Source organism: Ranitomeya imitator, chromosome 4, assembly GCF_032444005.1.
Source record: "Ranitomeya imitator isolate aRanImi1 chromosome 4, aRanImi1.pri, whole genome shotgun sequence".
In the NCBI taxonomy this organism is placed as follows: Eukaryota; Metazoa; Chordata; class Amphibia; order Anura; family Dendrobatidae; genus Ranitomeya; species Ranitomeya imitator.
In genome coordinates, this window is record NC_091285.1 from 580983738 (window position 1) to 581003636 (window position 19899).

Below are 19899 nucleotides of genomic sequence, written 5' to 3' on the forward strand. Positions count from 1 at the left end.
CAGGATGGGGACGCAGGATGGGAGCAGCGCATCACAGGATGGGAGCAGCGCATCACAGGATGGGGACGCAGGATGCAGCAGCACATAAGGATGGGGACGCAGGATGGAGCAGCACATAAGGATGGGGACGCAGGATGCAGCAGCACATAAGGATGGGGACGCAGGATGGAGCAGCACATAACAGTATGGGGACGCAGGATGGAGCAGGACATAAGGATGGGGACGCAGGATGGAGCAGCACATAAGGATGGGGACGCAGGATGGAGCAGCACATAAGGATGGGGACGCAGGATGGAGCAGCACATAAGGAAGGGGACGCAGGATGGAGCAGCACATAACAGTATGGGGACGCAGGATGGAGCAGCACATAAGGATGGGGACGCAGGATGGAGCAGCACATAAGGATGGGGACGCAGGATGCAGCATGAACATAAGGATGGGGACGCAGGATGGAGCAGCACATAAGGATGGGGACGCAGGATGCAGCAGCACATAAGGATGGGGATGCAGGATGGAGCAGTGCATGACAGGATGGGGACGCATGATGGAGCAGCGCATGACAGGATGGGGACGCAGGATGGAGCAGCACATGACAGAATGGGGACGCAGGATGGGAGCAGCGCATCACAGGATGGGAGCAGCGCATCACAGGATGGGGACGCAGGATGGGAGCAGCGCATGACAGGATGGGGACGCAGGATGGGAGCAGCGCATGACAGGAAAGGGAACGCAGGATGGAGCAGCACATGACAGGATGGGGACGCAGGATGGAGCAGCACATGACAGGATGGGGACGCAGGATGGAGCAGCACATGACAGGATGGGGACGCAGGATGGAGCAGCACATGATAGGATGGGGACGCAGGATGGAGCAGCACATGACAGGATGGGGACGCAGGATGGAGCAGCGCATGACAGGATGGGGACGCAGGATGGAGCCGCACATACCATGATGGAGACAATATACCAATATAAATGCTCGCCACCCGGGCGTAGAACGGGTTCAATAGCTAGTTAAAAATAATGGTTTATCAATGACTGTACTTAATTCCTGCAGTACTCGAGGGTGTATCCCATCCGGGCCCGGAGATTTGTCAATTTTAGTGATTTTTAGACGCCGCCGCACTTCCTGCTGGGTTAAGCAGGTGACATTTAATGGGGAATTTTTATCACTAGTCATTTTGTCTGCCATGGGAGTTTCTTGTGTAAATACTGATGAAAAAAAGTCACTTAGCATATTGGCTTTTTCCTCATTCTCATCCACCATTTCACCCAGACTATTTTTAAGGGGGCCAACACTATCATTTTTTAGTTTCTTACTATTTATGTAGTTAAAGAATATTTTAGGATTATTTTTACTCTCTCTGGCGATGAGTCTCTCTGTCTCAATCTTTGCTGCCTTGATTTGCTTTTTACAGAATTTATTTAATTTTCTGTATTTATTTAATGCCTCATCACTACCTACTTCCTTTAATTTTCTAAATGCTTTCTTTTTGTCACTTATTGCGCCCCTTACAGCTCTATTTAGCCATATTGGTTTCCTCCTATTTCTAGTATGTTTATTCCCATACGGTATATACTGTGCACAGGTCCTATCCAGGATGCTAATAAACGTCTCCCATTTTCTTTGTGTATTTTTGTGTCTCAGGATATCGTCCCAGTTAATTGCACCAAGATCCTCTCTCATCCATTGGAAATTTGCCCTCCTGAAGTTTAGTGTCCTTGTAACCCCTCTATTACACATCTTTTTAAAGGATACATGAAAACTTATTATTTTGTGATCGCTATTACCCAAGTGACCCCCAACCCTTATATTTAGGCACATCAGGGGCTCTCCAAACGCGACATGTTGACATAGTGGTAACATTTCTTCGATATTACTTGCGATTATTTATGAAAAAAACAGCAGAGCTTGGAAGAGAAGGAGTGCCGTTTTACTTTTTCAATGTAGAATTGGCTGGAATTGAGATTGGACGCCATGTCGCGTTTGGAGAGCCCCTGATGTGCCTAAACAGTAGAAACCCCCCACAAGTAACCCCATTTTGGAAACTAGACTCCCCATGGAACTTATCTAGATGTGTGGTGAGAACTTTGAATGCCCAAGTGCTTCACAGAAGTTTAGAATGCAGAGTCGTGAAAATAAAAAATATTTTTTTTCCCACAAAAAAGATTTTTTAGGCCCCAAGTTTTTATTTTCACAAGGGTAACAAGAGAAATCGGACCCCACAAGTTGTTGTCCAATTTGTCCTGAGTATGCTGGTACCCCATATGTGGGGGTAAACCACTGTTTGGGCGCATGGCAGAGCTCGGAAGGAAGGAGCGCCATTTTGGAATGCAGACTTTGATAGAATGGTCTGCTGGCGTTATGTTGCGTTTGCAGAGCCCCTGATGTACCTAAACAGTAGAAACCCTCCACAAGTGACCCCATTTTGGAAACTAGACCCCCCAAGGAACTTATCTAGATGTGTGGTGATAACTTTGAATGCCCAAGTGCTTCACAGAAGTTTAGAATGCAGAGTCGTGAAAATAAAAAAAAAAAATTTTTCCACAAAAAAGATATTGTAGCCCCCAAGTTTTTATTTTCACAAGGGTAACAAGAGAAATTGGACCGCAATAGTTGTTGTCCAATTTATCCCGAGTACACTGATGTGCCATATGTGGGGGTAAACCACTGTTTGGGCGCACGGCAGAGCTCGGAAGGGAAGGAGCGCCGTTTTGGAATGCAGACTTAGATAGAATGGTCTGTGGGCGTTAAGTTGCGTTTGCAGAGCCCCTGATGTACCTAAACAGTAGTAACCCCCCACAAGTGACCCCGTTTTGGAAACTAGACCCACCAAGGAACTTATCTAGATGTGTGGTGAGAACTTTGAATGCCCAAGTGCTTCACAGAAGCTTATAATGCAGAGTCATGAAAATAAAATAAAAAAATTTCCACAAAAAAGATTTTGTAGCCCCCAAGCTTTTATTTTCACAAGGGTAACAGGAGAAATTGGACCTCAAAAGTTGTTTTTCAATTTATCCCGAGTACGCTGATGCCCTATATGTGGGGGTAACCCTCTGTTTGGGCGCACGGCAGAGCTCAGAAGGGAGGGAGCACCATTTGACTTTTTGAGCGCAAAATTGGCTGTCGTGTTTGGAGACCCCCTGATGTACCTAAACAGTGGAAACCCCCCAATTCTAGCTCCAACCCTAACCCCAACACACCCCTAACCCTAATCCCAACCCGATCCATAATCCTAATCACTAACCTTAACGATAATCACAACCCTTACCCCAAAACAACCCTAATGTCAACCCTAACCATAACCCTAATCAAAACCCTAAATCCAACACACGCCTAATCCTAATATCATCCCTAACCTCAAACCTAACCCTAATCCCAATACACCCCTAATCACAACCCTAACCTTAACCCTAATCCCAAACCTAACCCTAATCCCAAGTGTAACCCTAATGCCAACCCTAACCCTAATACCAACCCTAATCCAAACCCTAACCCTAATCCCAACTCTAACCCTAACTTTAGCCCCAACCCTAGCCCTAACTTTAGCCCCAACCCTAACCCTAGCCCCAAGGCTACTTTCAAACTTGCGTCATTTGGCATCCGTTGCAATCTGTCGTTTTGGACAAAAAACGGATCCTGCAAATGCGCCCACAGGATGCGTTTTTTGCCCATAGACTTGTATTGCCGACGGATCGTGACGGATGGCCACACGTCGCGTCCATCGTGCACTGGATCAGTTGTGTTTTGGCGGACCGTCGGCACAAAAAAACGTTCAATGTAACGTTTCTTGTACGTCGCGTCCGCCATTTCTGACCGCGCATGCGTGGCTGTAACTCCGCCCCCTCCTCCCCAGGACATAGATTGGGCAGCGGATGCGTTGAAAAACTACATCCGCTGCCCACGTTGTGCATAATTTTCACAACGTGCGTCAGTATGTCGGGCCGACGCATTGCGACGGCCCCGTACTGACGTAAGCGTGAAAGAAGCCTAACCCTAAATTTAGCCCCAACCCTAACCCTAAATTTAGCCCCAACCCTAACCCTAAATTTAGCCCCAACCCTAACCCTAAATTTAGCCCCAACCCTAACCCTAGCCCTAACCCTAGCCATAACCCTAACCCTAGCCCTAACCCTAACCCTAACCCTAGCCCTAACCCTAGCCCTAACCCTAGCCCTAACCCTAGCCCTAACCCTAACCCTAGCCCTAGCCCTAACCCTAATTTTAGCCCCAACTGCTCTTCTCCTGCCGGCCAGCAGATGGTGACAGATGGCGGGCGCACTGCGCATGCGCCCGCACTGCGCATGCGCCCGCCATTTTCTTTTGCCATGAAGACGCCGGCGGCCAGGAGGAGCAGCAGGAGGACCCAGGGACACCGGTAAGTATGGCAGGGTCCCCGAATTCCCCTATTTCTCTGTCCTCTGATGTGCGATCACATCAGAGGACAGAGAATTACACATTACTTTTTTTTTTTGCGGTCGCCGGTAAACAGTTAATTACCGGCGATCGCAAAACAGGGGTCAGTAAAACCGACCCCGATCATGTTCTTTGGGGTCTCGGCTACCCCCGGCAGCCGAGACCCCAAAAATTATCCCGGTGCCGGCCGGCGGGTGCACTGCGCATGCGCCCGCCATTTTTTTGCCGGAAAAAGATGGCTGCGCCCATCGGGAGCCAAGAGGAGCACCGGGGGAGACAGGTAAGTATTGAGGGGCTACCTGGGACCCCATTTCTCTGTCCTCTGATGTGCGATCACATCGGAGGACAGAGAAATTAAAAAGAAATCGTGGGTTTTTTTGCGATCGCCGGTAAACGGTTAATTACCGGCGATCGCAAAAGCGGGGTCGGTAAACAAAATTATGTTCTCTGGGGTCTACCCCCTGCAGCCGAGACCCCGGAGAAAATCCGACTCTGGGGGCGCTATTTACTTTTTCCACAGCGCCGTTAATTAACAGCGCTGTGGTTTAAGTACCCTTAGCGGCCGCCGTTAAAAGGCGTATCGGTGGTCGTCAAGGGGTTAAAGCAACCTATCAGGAGCTTTAGGATCGCCAAACTAATTTCACTGGGCAGGATAGTAAAGAGGAAGTTCAAACATACTTTTCTGGCAGCTAATGGATCTTCCATTGCTGAGAAAATCATCTTTGAAACTTTAAATGAGGTTTAAGTGCTTTGAGGGTGGGCCAATTCCTGACTTGTCCATCTATCCTCCACATTGCCAAAGCATTGGCCTCAATGACGTCTCTTCTACATTGCAAAAAACAGAGGTGAAAAAGAGACAGCAGTCAAGCATGCGTGGCTGGCTCTAGACCGGAGAGGACCAATGCAGTAGGCAGGAATCGCAAGCTTTCAATGCGCTTGCAGACAAATTTATATACAGATCCAACATAGATTTCTCAATGATAGGAAATCCCTTTGCAGGCCATGAGGATATGTTTGAACTCGTCTTTAACTACTCTACCCAGTAATATAATTAGTTTGTCACACTTAAAGAAGCCCTCCCATGTGTAGTTTTTATTAAATGTGTGTACATGTGCGGCACCCCAGGGTCCTGGTCGTCGCAGTGGTATTGCTTTCCTCTCGGGGAGAGTGATGCTACGTTTGGAGGCAAAGAAGGATAACTGCATCCAGGTATCACAAAACGGACCTGTGCATGCCCTCAGAGCTGTAGCTCCCAGAAAGAGACATTGAAGGCAGAACTGTATTGCAGCAAGCATTCAAGGAATTTGTAGCAAAGGAGTGGATACCAGAAGGGGACCAGCCCTACACAGGCTGCCTCCTTCTGAGGCGCAGAATCCCGGTAGCCAGAACACCGAGGGAGTAACAACCTTTATGCCTTGCGACAGAGACTGGCAGGACAGCTAATTTCACGTTACCTGTCCGCCCTACACCCAGGAGGCACGGTGGCATCCCTTAGAGGCTGGGGCATGATAGACTCCCTATAAACCGCCTCAAGCCACCAGTCATACGGGTTTGTCCTATCCTATATGGGGGACAGAGAGAGAGACATTACATCTGTGAGAACCTTATGTGAAGCCTTAGGAGGTAAGGAACTATAACACCACGGTGCTAGAGGAAGGCTACTGATTTCCACCTGGACAAGGGGACTCTGGACTTGCCTCCAAACTGGCCTGCCCTGTGGTCTGGTGCCCTGGACTGTTGATGCTGAAGTCTTCAGTAAAGGTAAAGAAACTGCAACCTTATGTCCTCGTTCTTCTCTGTGCCTCTCACCATCCACCATCTACACACCGGGAAGCCCTGGGGATACACTTCCCCTATGGGAAGGTATACTGTTGTGAATTCTGTGGCCAGGCTCCCTCCTGTGGTCGTGAGTGGTACTTCGGCTGGTTCTGTCTATGAGCTTCCTTTGGTGGATGAGAGTGGTACTGCGGCTTCTGAGTTTCCTTCCTCAGGTGTTGAGGTTAAGTCGTTAGGTGCTGCTCTATTTAACTCCACCTAGTGCTTTGATCCTGGCCTCCAGTTAATGTTCTAGTATTGGTCTTGCTTCCTCCTGGATCATTCCTGTGGCCTGTCTATCCTGCATAAGCTAAGTTTTGCTTGTGTTATTTTTGTTTGCTATTTTTTCTGTCCAGCTTGCTATATTGGTTTTTCTTGCTTGCTGGAAGCTCTGGGACGCAGAGGGAGCACCTCCGTACCGTTAGTCGGTGCGGAGGGTCTTTTTGCGCCCTCTGCGTGGTTGTTTGTAGGGTTTTGTGTTGACCGCAAAGCAATCTTTCCTATCCTCGGTCTGTTCAGTAAGTTGGGCCTCACTTTGCTAAATCTATTTCATCTCTGCGTTTGTATTTTCATCTCAACTCACAGTCATTATATGTGGGGGGCTGCCTTTTCCTTTGGGGTACTTCTCTGAGGCAAGGTAGGCTTATTTTTCTTTCTTAGGGCTAGCTAGTTTCTCAGGCTGTGCTCGAGGCGCATAGGACTGGTCAGGAGCGCTCCACGGCTACCTCTAGTGTGGTTGGATAGGATTAGGGATTGCGGTCAGCAGAGTTTCCACGTCTCAGAGCTCGTCCTATGTTTTTGGTAATTGTCAGGTCACTTTGTGTGCTCTGAACTTCAAGGTCCATTGTGATTCTGAATTACCTGTTCATAACAGTACTGGAGACCATTTTTTTTTCTTTGCACTGTGTTCTGTCTTTCTTTTCCCCTTTACATCAGGGTGGTTCAGAACACAGGTGTGGACATGGACATTCAGGGTCTGTTCTCTTTGATGGATAATCTCGCTATAAATGTACAAAATATTCAAGATTTAGTGGTTCAGAATCCTATGTTAGAGCCTAAAATTCCTATTCCTGAGTTATTTTCTGGAGATAGAGCTAAGTTTTTGAATTTTAAAAATAATTGTAAACTATTTCTGGCTTTGAAACCCCGCTCCTCTGGTGACCCAGTTCAACAAGTTAGGATTATTATTTCTTTATTACGTGGCGACCCTCAAGACTGGGCATTTTCCCTTGCGCTAGGAGATCCTGCATTATGTAATATTGATGCGTTTTTCCTGGCGCTCGGATTGCTGTACGATGAACCTAATTCGGTGGATCAGGCAGAGAAAAATTTGCTGGCTCTGTGTCAGGGTCAGGATGAGGTAGAGATTTATTGTCAGAAGTTTAGAAAGTGGTCCGTGCTCACTCAATGGAATGAATGTGCGCTGGCAGCTATTTTCAGAAAGGGTCTCTCTGAAGCCCTTAAGGATGTCATGGTGGGATTTCCTATGCCTGATGGTCTGAATGAGTCTATGTCTTTGGCCATTCAGATCGGTCGACGCTTGCGTGAGCGTAAATCTGTGCACCATTTGGCGGTATTATCTGAGCATAAACCTGAGCCTATGCAGTGCGATAGGACTTTAACCAGAGCTGAAAGGCAAGAACACAGACGTCAGAATGGGCTGTGTTTCTACTGTGGTGATTCCACTCATGCTATCTCCGATTGTCCTAAGCGCACTAAGCGGTTCGCTAGGTCTGCCACCATTGGTACGGTACAGTCGAAATTTCTTTTGTCCGTTACTTTGATCTGCTCTTTGTCTTCCTATTCTGTCATGGCATTTATGGATTCAGGCGCTGCCCTGAATTTGATGGACTTGGAGTTTGCTAGGCGCTGTGGGTTTGTCTTGGAGCCCTTGCAGTGTCCTATCCCATTGAGAGGAATTGATGCTACTCCTTTGGCCAAGAATAAGCCTCAGTATTGGACCCAGCTGACCATGTGCATGGCTCCTGCGCACCAGGAGGATATTCGCTTTCTGGTGTTGCATAATCTGCATGATGTGGTCGTGTTGGGGTTGCCATGGCTACAAGTCCATAACCCAGTATTAGATTGGAAATCAATGTCTGTGTCCAGCTGGGGTTGTCAGGGGGTACATGGTGATGTTCCATTTCTGTCTATCTCGTCATCCACCCCTTCTGAGGTCCCAGAGTTCTTGTCTGATTACCGGGATGTATTCGATGAGCCCAAGTCCAATGCCCTACCTCCGCATAGGGATTGTGATTGTGCTATCGATTTGATTCCTGGTAGTAAGTTTCCTAAGGGTCGACTGTTTAATTTATCTGTACCTGAGCACGCCGCTATGCGGAGTTACGTGAAGGAGTCTTTGGAGAAGGGTCATATTCGCCCGTCATCGTCGCCATTGGGAGCGGGGTTCTTTTTTGTGGCCAAGAAGGATGGTTCGCTAAGACCTTGTATTGATTACCGCCTTCTAAATAAAATTACGGTCAAATTTCAGTACCCCTTGCCGCTGCTGTCTGATTTGTTTGCTCGGATTAAGGGGGCTAGTTGGTTCACCAAGATAGATCTTCATGGTGCATATAATCTTGTGCGTATTAAACGGGGCGATGAATGGAAAACAGCATTTAATACGCCCGAAGGCCATTTTGAGTACCTGGTTATGCCATTCGGGCTTTCTAATGCCCATCAGTGTTTCAGTCCTTTATGCATGACATCTTCCGAGAGTACCTGGATAAATTCCTGATTGTATACTTGGATGATATTTTGGTCTTCTCGGATGATTGGGAGTCTCATGTGAAGCAGGTCAGAATGGTGTTCCAGGTCCTGCGTGCTAATTCTTTGTTTGTGAAGGGGTCAAAGTGTCTCTTTGGTGTTCAGAAGGTTTCATTTTTGGGGTTCATTTTTTCTCCTTCTACTATCGAGATGGACCCTGTTAAAGTTCAGGCCATTTATGATTGTACTCAGCCAACATCTCTGAAGAGTCTGCAGAAGTTCCTGGGCTTTGCTCATTTTTATCGTTGCTTCATCAATAATTTTTCTAGTATTGCTAAACCGTTGACTGATTTAACCAAGAAGGGTGCTGATGTGGTCAATTGGTCTTCTGCTGCTGTGGAAGCTTTTCAGGAGTTGAAGCGTCGTTTTTCTTCTGCCCCTGTGTTGTGCCAACCAGATGTTTCGCTTCCGTTCCAGGTCGAGGTTGATGCTTCTGAAATTGGAGCAGGGGCTGTTTTGTCGCAGAGAAGTTCTGATTGCTCGGTGATGAAACCATGCGCCTTCTTTTCCAGGAAATTTTCGCCTGCTGAGCGAAATTATGATGTTGGCAATCGAGAGTTGCTAGCCATGAACTGGGCATTCGAGGAGTGGCGTCATTGGCTTGAAGGAGCTAAGCATCGCGTGGTGGTCTTGACTGATCACAAGAACTTGACTTATCTCAAGTCTGCCAAACGGTTGAATGCTAGACAGGCTCGTTGGTCGCTGTTTTTCTCCCGTTTTGACTTTGTGGTTTCGTACCTTCCGGGCTCTAAAAATGTGAAGGCGGATGCCCTGTCTAGGAGTTTTGTGCCCGATTCTCCGGGTTTGTCTGAGCCGGCGGGTATTCTCAAAGAGGGGGTAATTTTGTTTGCCATCTCCCCTCATTTGCGGCGGGTGCTGCAAAAATTTCAGGCTAATAGACCTGACCGTTGCCCAGCGGAGAAACTGTTTGTCCCTGATAGGTGGACGAATAAAGTTATCTCTGAGGTTCATTGTTCGGTGTTGGCTGGTCATCCTGGAATCTTTGGTACCAGAGATTTGGTGGCGAGATCCTTTTGGTGGCCGTCTCTGTCGCGGGATGTGCGTTCTTTTGTGCAGTCCTGTGGGATTTGTGCTCGGGCTAAGCCCTGCTGTTCTCGTGCCAGTGAGTTGCTTTTGCCCTTGCCGGTCCCGAAGAGGCCTTGGACACATATCTCTATGGATTTTATTTCGGATCTCCCCGTCTCTCAAAGAATGTCGGTCATTTGGGTGGTTTGTGATCGCTTCTCTAAGATGGTCCATTTGGTGCCCTTGTCTAAATTGCCTTCCTCCTCTGATTTGGTGCCATTGTTTTTCCAGCATGTGGTTCGTTTACATGGCATTCCAGAGAACATCGTTTCTGACAGAGGTTCCCAGTTTGTTTCGAGGTTTTGGCGAGCCTTTTGTGCTAGGATGGGCATTGATTTGTCTTTTTCCTCGGCTTTCCATCCTCAGACTAATGGCCAGACTGAACGAACCAATCAGACCTTGGAAACATATCTGAGATGTTTTGTTTCTGCTGATCAGGATGATTGGGTGTCCATTTTGCCTTTGGCTGAGTTCGCCCTTAATAATCGGGCCAGCTCGGCTACTTTGGTTTCGCCGTTTTTCTGCAATTCTGGGTTCCACCCTCGTTTCTCTTCAGGGCAGGTTGAGTCTTTGGACTGTCCTGGTGTGGATACTGTGGTGGATAGGTTGCAGCAGATTTGGACTCATGTAGTGGACAATTTGACTTTGTCCCAGGAGAAGGCTCAACGTTTCGCTAACCGCAGGCGCTGTGTGGGTCCCCGACTTCGTGTTGGGGATTTGGTTTGGTTGTCATCTCGTTATATTCCTATGAAGGTTTCCTCTCCTAAGTTTAAGCCTCGTTTCATTGGTCCATATAGGATTTTTGAGGTTCTTAATCCTGTGTCTTTTCGTTTGACTCTTCCAGCTTCTTTTTCCATCCATAACGTGTTCCATAGGTCATTGTTGCGGAGATACGTGGCACCTGTGGTTCCATCTATTGATCCTCCTGCTCCGGTTTTGGTTGAAGGGGAGTTGGAGTATATAGTGGAGAAGATTTTGGATTCTCGTGTTTCGAGACGGAAACTCCAGTATCTGGTTAAGTGGAAAGTTTATGGTCAGGAAGATAATTCCTGGGTCTTTGCCGCTGATGTCCATGCTGCCGATCTGGTTCGTGCCTTTCATGTGGCTCATCCTGGTCGGCCTGGGGGCTCTGGTGAGGGTTCGGTGACCCCTCCTCAAGGGGGGGTACTGTTGTGAATTCTGTGGCCAGGCTCCCTCCTGTGGTCGTGAGTGGTACTTCGGCTGGTTCTGTCTATGAGCTTCCTTTGGTGGATGAGAGTGGTACTGCGGCTTCTGAGTTTCCTTCCTCAGGTGTTGAGGTTAAGTCGTTAGGTGCTGCTCTATTTAACTCCACCTAGTGCTTTGATCCTGGCCTCCAGTCAATGTTCTATTATTGGTCTTGCTTCCTCCTGGATCGTTCCTGTGGCCTGTCTATCCTGCATAAGCTAAGTTTTGCTTGTGTTATATTTGTTTGCTATTTTTTCTGTCCAGCTTGCTATATTGGTTTTTCTTGCTTGCTGGAAGCTCTGGGACGCAGAGGGAGCACCTCCGTACCGTTAGTCGGTGCGGAGGGTCTTTTTGCGCCCTCTGCGTGGTTGTTTGTAGGGTTTTGTGTTGACCGCAAAGCAATCTTTCCTATCCTCGGTCTGTTCAGTAAGTTGGGCCTCACTTTGCTAAATCTATTTCATCTCTGCGTTTGTATTTTCATCTCAACTCACAGTCATTATATGTGGGAGCTGCCTTTCCTTTGGGGTATTTCTCTGAGGCAAGGTAGGCTTATTTTTCTTTCTTAGGGCTAGCTAGTTTCTCAGGCTGTGCTCGAGGCGCATAGGACTGGTCAGGAGCGCTCCACGGCTACCTCTAGTGTGGTTGGATAGGATTAGGGATTGCGGTCAGCAGAGTTTCCACGTCTCAGAGCTCGTCCTATGTTTTTGGTAATTGTCAGGTCACTTTGTGTGCTCTGAACTTCAAGGTCCATTGTGGTTCTGAATTACCTGTTCATAACAGTATACCACCTAGCTGCCATAACATCACCCCAGAGGACCCCTTAAAGCAGCGTCGGTCACCCTGACCGAATACCACAGGTGTCGTCACGAACACAAACTTTATCCCTTTAAAGACCTTTCACTTTTACACGGACGTCCCAGGGTCACGGACCGGGTCTGCCACGGTGACATCCCCCTGTGAACCGAAGGACCCGGTACCGAGTACCCCACGGCCACATGTAATATAGTGTGAGTGCATTAATATACTCACCTACCTCTGCTCTCTCCGATGTTCTGCGTCGTTCTTATCCTCTGCTGCATGACATCACCACTCTGCAGACTCTCCAGGTCACACTGTGCTCTGTGTGACCATAAAGTGACTTTTACAATGTAAGCCTATAGAGTGTCAGAACGAGGTTCCATAGGCGTATGTTGTAAAAGAGACCTCAATTTGAAGCATAGATCATAGAGTGATCCGGCTAGTCACAATTGTGGTGACGTCACTCAGAAGCGAAACAGAATGGTGCTGGACCCCAGAGAGAGCAGTGGTAGGAGAGTATATTAATACACTCACACTCCATTACATGCACATATACACATATTCAATAAAAGATATACATGGAAGTTTTTATCTAATCTCCTGACAGGTCTGTATTAATAGGGAAGTGATAAGGCTCCGTATCTTCCCTTGCCAGACATAGTATAGGCCTTTTTGTCCATTCAATATAAAAGCAGCCACAGAGAAGTACAAAACATATCAAGGCCTATGCATGAAACAACATAAAATTATTTCGCTTTCTAAAGTGATAATAAAGAATTTTAGTAAAGGAAGAATGATTATTTTGCGCAAAATCTCAAATCGATCAGTTGTTTTGTAACAGTCTTATTTAAATGGAATCTGTCTCCAAGTTTTTACTACCCTATCTGAGAGCGGCATATATAGGGACCCGCCCACAGCACCAATTGGAAGGTTTCAGTATACACTGTGCATAGGCAGAAAGCTGTCAATAAGTGGTGGGGGTGGTGTTATACAGAGCTCATGAATATGGAGGACCACATGGCAGCAGGTCTGCTAGTCCTCTAATGATAATCTCCTGCTCATAAACAGTGATATTATCTATGGTAATTTACAACAAAGAGACCAGTAAGTAGAATCAGAGTATCTGTCTCTACATTATGCTGCTCTCACATTAGGTGGCAAAAACCTGGTACAGATAATTTATATACTGCAGTGTCCGTGTAATAAAATATACGTGGGTCGAACTAAGAGGCCCCTTAGGGTCAGAGTTAAGGAGCACCTGGATAATATCCAAAAGGGCTTCAAGGGTCACCCTCTATCCCGCTATTTCTTAGAGAAGCACAACAGATCGTGCGCAGGCATCCTTTTTTGTGGAATACAAACAGTCCAGCGAAATCCTACGGGTGGGGACTTTTTAAGAGCAATGTCCAGGGTCGAATCTAAATGGATTTTTATGCTAGATAGTCTGGCCCCTAAAGGACTTAATCATGAAATCGAGTTATATGCCTTTTCATTTAATTTTTAATTTTAAATTAACTTATTTTTTCCCAGCCACCTATAAACAAGGGACATTTGGGATAGGGATCCAGACAGAATCCCTCATTTTAGTTCAAATAATCTTTTTAAATTTTCTAATTTTATTACCTTCATAATTGTGCATTCGGTATGTATTAAAATGTGAGTAATTCTACTACGTTATTTGCCTTATTATTGGATGTGGCACATTCAGACATTTTTGTATTTTAATTTACTATATTAATTAAAGTGTCTTAATTTTAATCTAATCTATTTATTCCATATCAGCCCTATCTAACTTTATTTAAATTATCTTTTCCATATCCCCTCATCGTCCCACTCTCCACGCATGCCTTATGAAACTCAGAGGCATTATACTTCATATGGTGTATACCCGATTACGAACACTGTACAGGCAGTCTAACCACACAGTTCTCCATTTACGCATGTCCTCCATTCACAAACGCTTTACAGTTCTATCCGCCCTAATCGAGTCTTTTTACGGGCACATGGATCACTTTTCACTCAATTTCATTTAATTTACCACTCAGTAGCCCCACCAATCAGGTACTCAGGCAGGCTTTTTGAAGGGGTTGGGCGGGCAACCGCTATATAAGGGGAGGGTTACATGAGGATTCGCAGCCCTGACGAAGAAGGATCGTATCCTTCGAAACGCGTTGGATTGGTTAATCCTCATACGCGCCAGCCCATTAGCCATGTGACGTCATACTACCCGCCACGCCCCTCCCACACTCCGCCACTGCTTCGGCGTTGCTTCCGGCCGGGGAACGTTGGAAGTTGGCGGTTCCTGTCCATTCTAGGCACCCGTCTCCCTAAGCCGCCTTGTGGGTACCTGGGCGCAACCATCATCTCCAGCCTCCCAATCCTGCAGCACGGAGCTGGCCTCCTAGAGCCACCTGTGGGAATCTGGGCGCAACCGCCATCCCCAAACCTCCTAACCCTGCAGCATGGAGCTGAGCACATTGTTTCAGGAGAACTTACATATTTGCTTCTGGAGACCACCTTTACCCCAGCATTCAGTAAGTGCTCTATTACGTTCTTTTTGACTTCCCATATCCAGCTTGTTGCCCTCAGGCATTATTCTGAAGCGCAATTGTATGTACATTTAACAGCGCAGGCGATCAATTACCCCCATTTTACTATTTACTTCATACACAGGGTACTGCCCAGACCCTGTATCATTGCCAGCAGCTATACTTGGTTTAACCTAGTATATATTTATTTTCCCCCTCCTCACCTCTCCTCTATTTTAGCCGAGCGCCAGTGTTTACTGAGCTATTGGTACAGATCCCCTTTTTTTCATTTCTGTCATGGATATGCTACCTGTATTATTGAGGGACTGAAACCATATCTTATCCAGCTAAAGGACACTACTAACAACTGATAATAAATTGACCTATGAGTATTCAGACTTCAGAGCAAACATGTCTATGGTCACAATGTGGACTTTGCATCCGCCAGGATTACCGAGATATGCGCCATGGTTCTTCAGCTCATCAGGAAACTCTTCAAGATAAGATTCCCTTCGTGGTATCATCTTCCCGCTACTGGTCTCTTTCAGAACAGCCCCACTCCAGTCATATGCACCCACAGCTCCAAGCAAGATCCCATCCTGAAGAAAAGGATATGCAGATAATATTAAATAAAAGTGGATGCCAAAGCACACAACGATAGGCAATAAAGAAGGGCATGAAGGTTTGTCCACTACATATATTTACCGTATGTACAAAATGGGCATATGGGGTCATAAAACAATAAAGAACACATACTCACCCCCTTGCCGGTAGCCCTATATAAACAGTTCTCTTTCAGCCTGGATTAAATGTCAAGATTGCTGCAAGTCAGTGGATTCTGATTGGCTGCAGCAGTCATGTGACATCCTTCTGCCATAAGAAGATGTAAAGAGACTGAAGGGGGACATAGGAAGCACTGTGGAGACAAATAGGCAATCCCTGCAGGTGCTGCAGCTGTCTAATAGGCATGAGACATGCAGCTGTTGGGACTCAAACATATTTTTCAAGCACTTCTTTGGGATAGTGTTGTGTGCATGCTCTGTGAGCAGTGCAGAAGTCATTGTGCAGGGAGGGTGGAGGAGCTGTCATCTATCAGTGGTGGATCCTATGTTATCTGGATTCATCCTGCTGGTGATAATAATGAAATGACTGCTGGAACTGAGCTGTACAGAAAAGTGTCTGACTATTATGAAGCTCAGTGGTAAGTGTAAAAACTGATAATGGAGGGTTTGAATTAGGAACTCTCTCTATTAACCCCAGATTTCCTAACAAGTTATTTGAAAATAATTTTTCTAAACCAGACAACATTATTAAGAATGACTGGTGCAAATGGAGGTGGTGGATGGAACGAACCCAATGTGAGAATGTAAGGTGCTGCATATGCAAATTATGTTCTGTCTTGGCAAATTAAAAAAGAGTTACGTGATCAAGAACAATTGGGTTTCTGTATATTAGGAAGGGATATTATAAAAGCACATGCTGCCATATAAAAAGACGATAATTTTGCCTTTTTTATAGGATTCCTTACATGTAATTTATACAAGAGTTGGTTTCCAAACCACAATGAAGCAGAGGAAGGTAGAAATGTCCTACGGAAAAAAGAAGTGTTTAATCCATCCATGAAATGGATGGGATAAGGTTGAATGTCTTGCTCTGAATGACTGTTGCCTAAAGGATTTGTGGCTTGTAGTCTTGGACCTAACATTCAGGTTATTATGGGGTCAATTGCTGAGGCCCAGGCCGGAGAAGGGGGCTGACAACACAGAAGTCAAGTTAGTTTTGTCAAGCTGGTGTATTTTGAGTATGTTTCTTACGACTACATTTATCAATTATACCTTTTGTATCAATTCCTTGGAATTTTAAAGATATCATTAGTAATCAAAATTGCTTACATCTAGTGGCTGAAAATCTGTCCTTGTTGTGTGATAATCACACTGGTGTATGGTGCGTTACAAGATACCGCTCTAATTACTGTCCCATAATGAGCCATGCACATACAGCATGCGTCCATCACATCACCCGGATCGATTCTTATCCTCTAAGAGTAAACATTTAAGGTTCCTATTAAATGACTGCAAGCAGAGATCTTGCAAAATGTGATATATAGGAGATTTTAAAAGGTTTCACAATACAAAAAAACAAACTTAATGTTATAACACTGCATTATTGCTGCTTCAAAGTCACATTTGACATTGATGATCTATGGGTCCTTGACTTTGGATAAGGCATCTAATCATATGAACCATTCACTTTGAGGCCAGCTTGGTGTAAAAAAAAATACTCTCTATGGGCAAAAGTATTGGAATGCCTACATATTACACCTACAGGAGATCTTATGACTTACACTTCTAAACTCACAGGCATTAATATTGACTTGATTCCCCCTTTGTAGCTATAACAGTCTCCATTGTTTAAGGAAGTTTTTCAACAAGAAATGTCTGTGGGAATTTTTGCCCATTCATTCGGAAGAGCATTTGTGAAGTCAGACACCAAGGAGAGGGTCTGGCTCACAATTTTTTTTCTAATTCATCCCCACGGTGTTGGATGGGGATGAGGTCAGGGCTCCGTGCATCATGTCATGTTCTTACACACCAAGCTCACCCAGCCATACCTTCATGGACCTGTTTTGTGCATTGGACATAGTCATACTAAAGCAGAATGATCTCACAATGTTGGAAACATTCAATTGTACAAAATGTTTGGATATTTTGAAGCATTAAGATTACCCTTCATTGGAACTAAGGGTCCCAAGTTGACCCCTGAAAAATATACTCATAAAATCATACCCCCCCACCAAACTTTACAGTTGGCACAATGCAGTCAAGTAGGTAACGTTCTGCTGGAATTCGCCAAGCACAGGCTTGTTCATCAAACTGCCAGATAGAGAAGTGTCATTCATCACTTCTTCAGAGTCTAGTGATGGCTTTATATTACTTCATCTTGGAACCATGCGCTTGATGATATAAGGCTTAGATTCAGCTGCTCAACCATGGAAACCCATCTCATGAAGCTCTTATGAGTTTTCGTGCTGATGCTAATTCTAGCTAAGGTATGGAGCTCTGCGTTCATTGACTCAACAGAGTGTTGGCAACTTTTTTGCGCTATGCAATACTTTTGTCCATATAGTGTATTTCAATATGTGCTTACCTACCCATTCTCTACTACTCCCTCTGTACCGCTGCCTGGGAGCCCTGTTGGTCTGGTTCACTCATATTTCTGGCAGAAGATTACTGCAGCTAAATCGATGACTGCAGCGGTAACAAACGCTAATGCCAATATGACATTCTTTTCTACAATATTTTGCATACATTCCCTCCTCTTTGTGTAACTTTACCAACTTCTCTACTCACCTCCACTACATGTGATGAAAACCCTGCCTGAGACATTTCAAGACCAAATGATGTCTCATTCTTGTTGGTTCCTGCAATTAAAATAAAGTCAAAACTTGAGCAACTGAGACATTTTTGTAAATTCCTGCAAATTGAATACGACAAAAATGACTGAAAACATACTAAAAATGGATAAAAGTTGGAAATATCATTTAACATAATTACAGTTAGAGAAATTCAAAACGATATGATTGGAAAAACAGATAAATCAATAAGGCATGGCAGACAGTCAGATTTAAAAACATTAAAACCAAGTTTTATAGTATTTAACCCAAGGATCCTTACATGACTCCCGCTGTATAATACACACAGCCATCACATTATCTTGACACTTTATCTTGGCCGAGAATTCTCCAGCAGCCACTTCCTACATTCCGACCTCACCACATGCAGAACAATCCTTCTTGTCTCGTTTTTTAGATATTGATCTACACAGCCCAGATACATACAGAAGACTCAAACAATCATATTTTTCCATTGATCTACAAATACAATCTTCCTTCTGAAACCTTTGATGTCTCCTACAAGGTCCTGCCCTACAGACATAGATGGTTTATTATAGTTCAGAAGACAAAAGTCTGCAACCATGATGCAATAAACCTAGTCTCTTTGGATCTTTTCATTTGAAGCACTGGTGGTTCATCATGACAGATGTTAATGTACTTATTTTTAAGGCAATGACTTATGGGAAAATATTATGCAAAGTAGCTCATACCAGCCAAACCATGATAACCGTTGGTATGAGTTACTTTGCCCGTTTTTTCCACAGAGTATTGCTTTGAAAACAAGTCATTATGCTGAGTTGGGTCTCTACAATGAGTATACCCCTGAGCTGCAGGTAAAAGGGTTGACCGCTACTGGGACATCTCTTTCTTAAAGGGCCACTGTCACCCCCCTCCAGCCGTTATAAACTAAAAGAGCCACCTTGTGCAGCAGTAATGCTGCATTCTAACAAGGTGGCTCTTTTAGTTTTTGTTTCTGTTATTCCCACAATAAATGTATTTATAATTCTGCTGAAATACCTACCTTTGTCCATGGAGGCGGGTCTGAAGCCTCCTCTTAGAAGCGTCCAACTGCCGTCAGTCATCTCTTGTGTAGATTTTCACCGCCCCCTCAGCACTGTTATTGTGTGAATTCCGGCGCCTGCGCTCTGCTCTTCTGCCTTGCACAGGCACATAGAGCATTTGCCGTCCTAGCGCTGGTGCCGGGTTCCGTTCTGCGCCTGTGCGGGCAGTGCGGCCAGCCTGTTACTGAATCCCCGCCCCGCACTGTGTTATGCAGTATGCACAGTGCGGGGCTGGGATTCCTGGGCATGTGCACTGCACTTCTCAGACGCTCCCCAGGTCCCCCACCTTTCAGCATTGCCGGAATATACAGGTATCCTTGCCGGCGTTTGGAACAGCCGCACAGAACAACGCTGGAAGGCGGGGGACCTGTGGAGCGTCTGACAAGCGCAGTGCGCATGCCCAGGAATACCAGACCCGCACTGTGCATACTGCATAACACAGTGCGGGGTGGGGATTCAGTAACAGGCTGGCCGCACTGACCGAACAGGCGCAGAAAGGAACCCGGCACCAGCGCTCGGACGGATAATGCGCTATGCGCCTGCGCAAGGCAGAAGAGCAGAGCGCAGGCGCCGGAATTCACACAATAACAGCGCTGAGGGGGCGGCGAAAATCTACACAAGAGATGACTGACGGCAGTTGGGCGCTTCTAAGAGGAGGCTTCAGTCTCGCCTCCATGGAGAAAGACATGTATTTCAGCAGAATTATAAATACATTTATTGTGGGAATAACAGAAACAAAAACTAAAAGAGCGGGGGGCGTGGCCTGACTTCTGATGGTGCAGGTTGCATAGTGTGGGAGCTCCATTCCCAGGACTCATAAAGCGGCAC

General features: G+C 45.9%; 1 protein-coding gene across 1 annotated transcript in view; it reads right to left on the minus strand.

The window, feature by feature from the left end:
* ITGA11 (integrin subunit alpha 11) overlaps window positions 1–19899 on the minus strand; it is a 276560-nt gene that overhangs the window by 113342 nt on the left and 143319 nt on the right. Inside the window, exons 10-11 of the mRNA XM_069766420.1 lie at window positions 17967–18037; window positions 15071–15215 (exon numbers count right to left, since the gene is read on the minus strand). Of these exons, the coding sequence (XP_069622521.1) occupies window positions 15071–15215; window positions 17967–18037 (216 nt within the window). The remainder of the gene's footprint in view (window positions 1–15070; window positions 15216–17966; window positions 18038–19899) is intronic.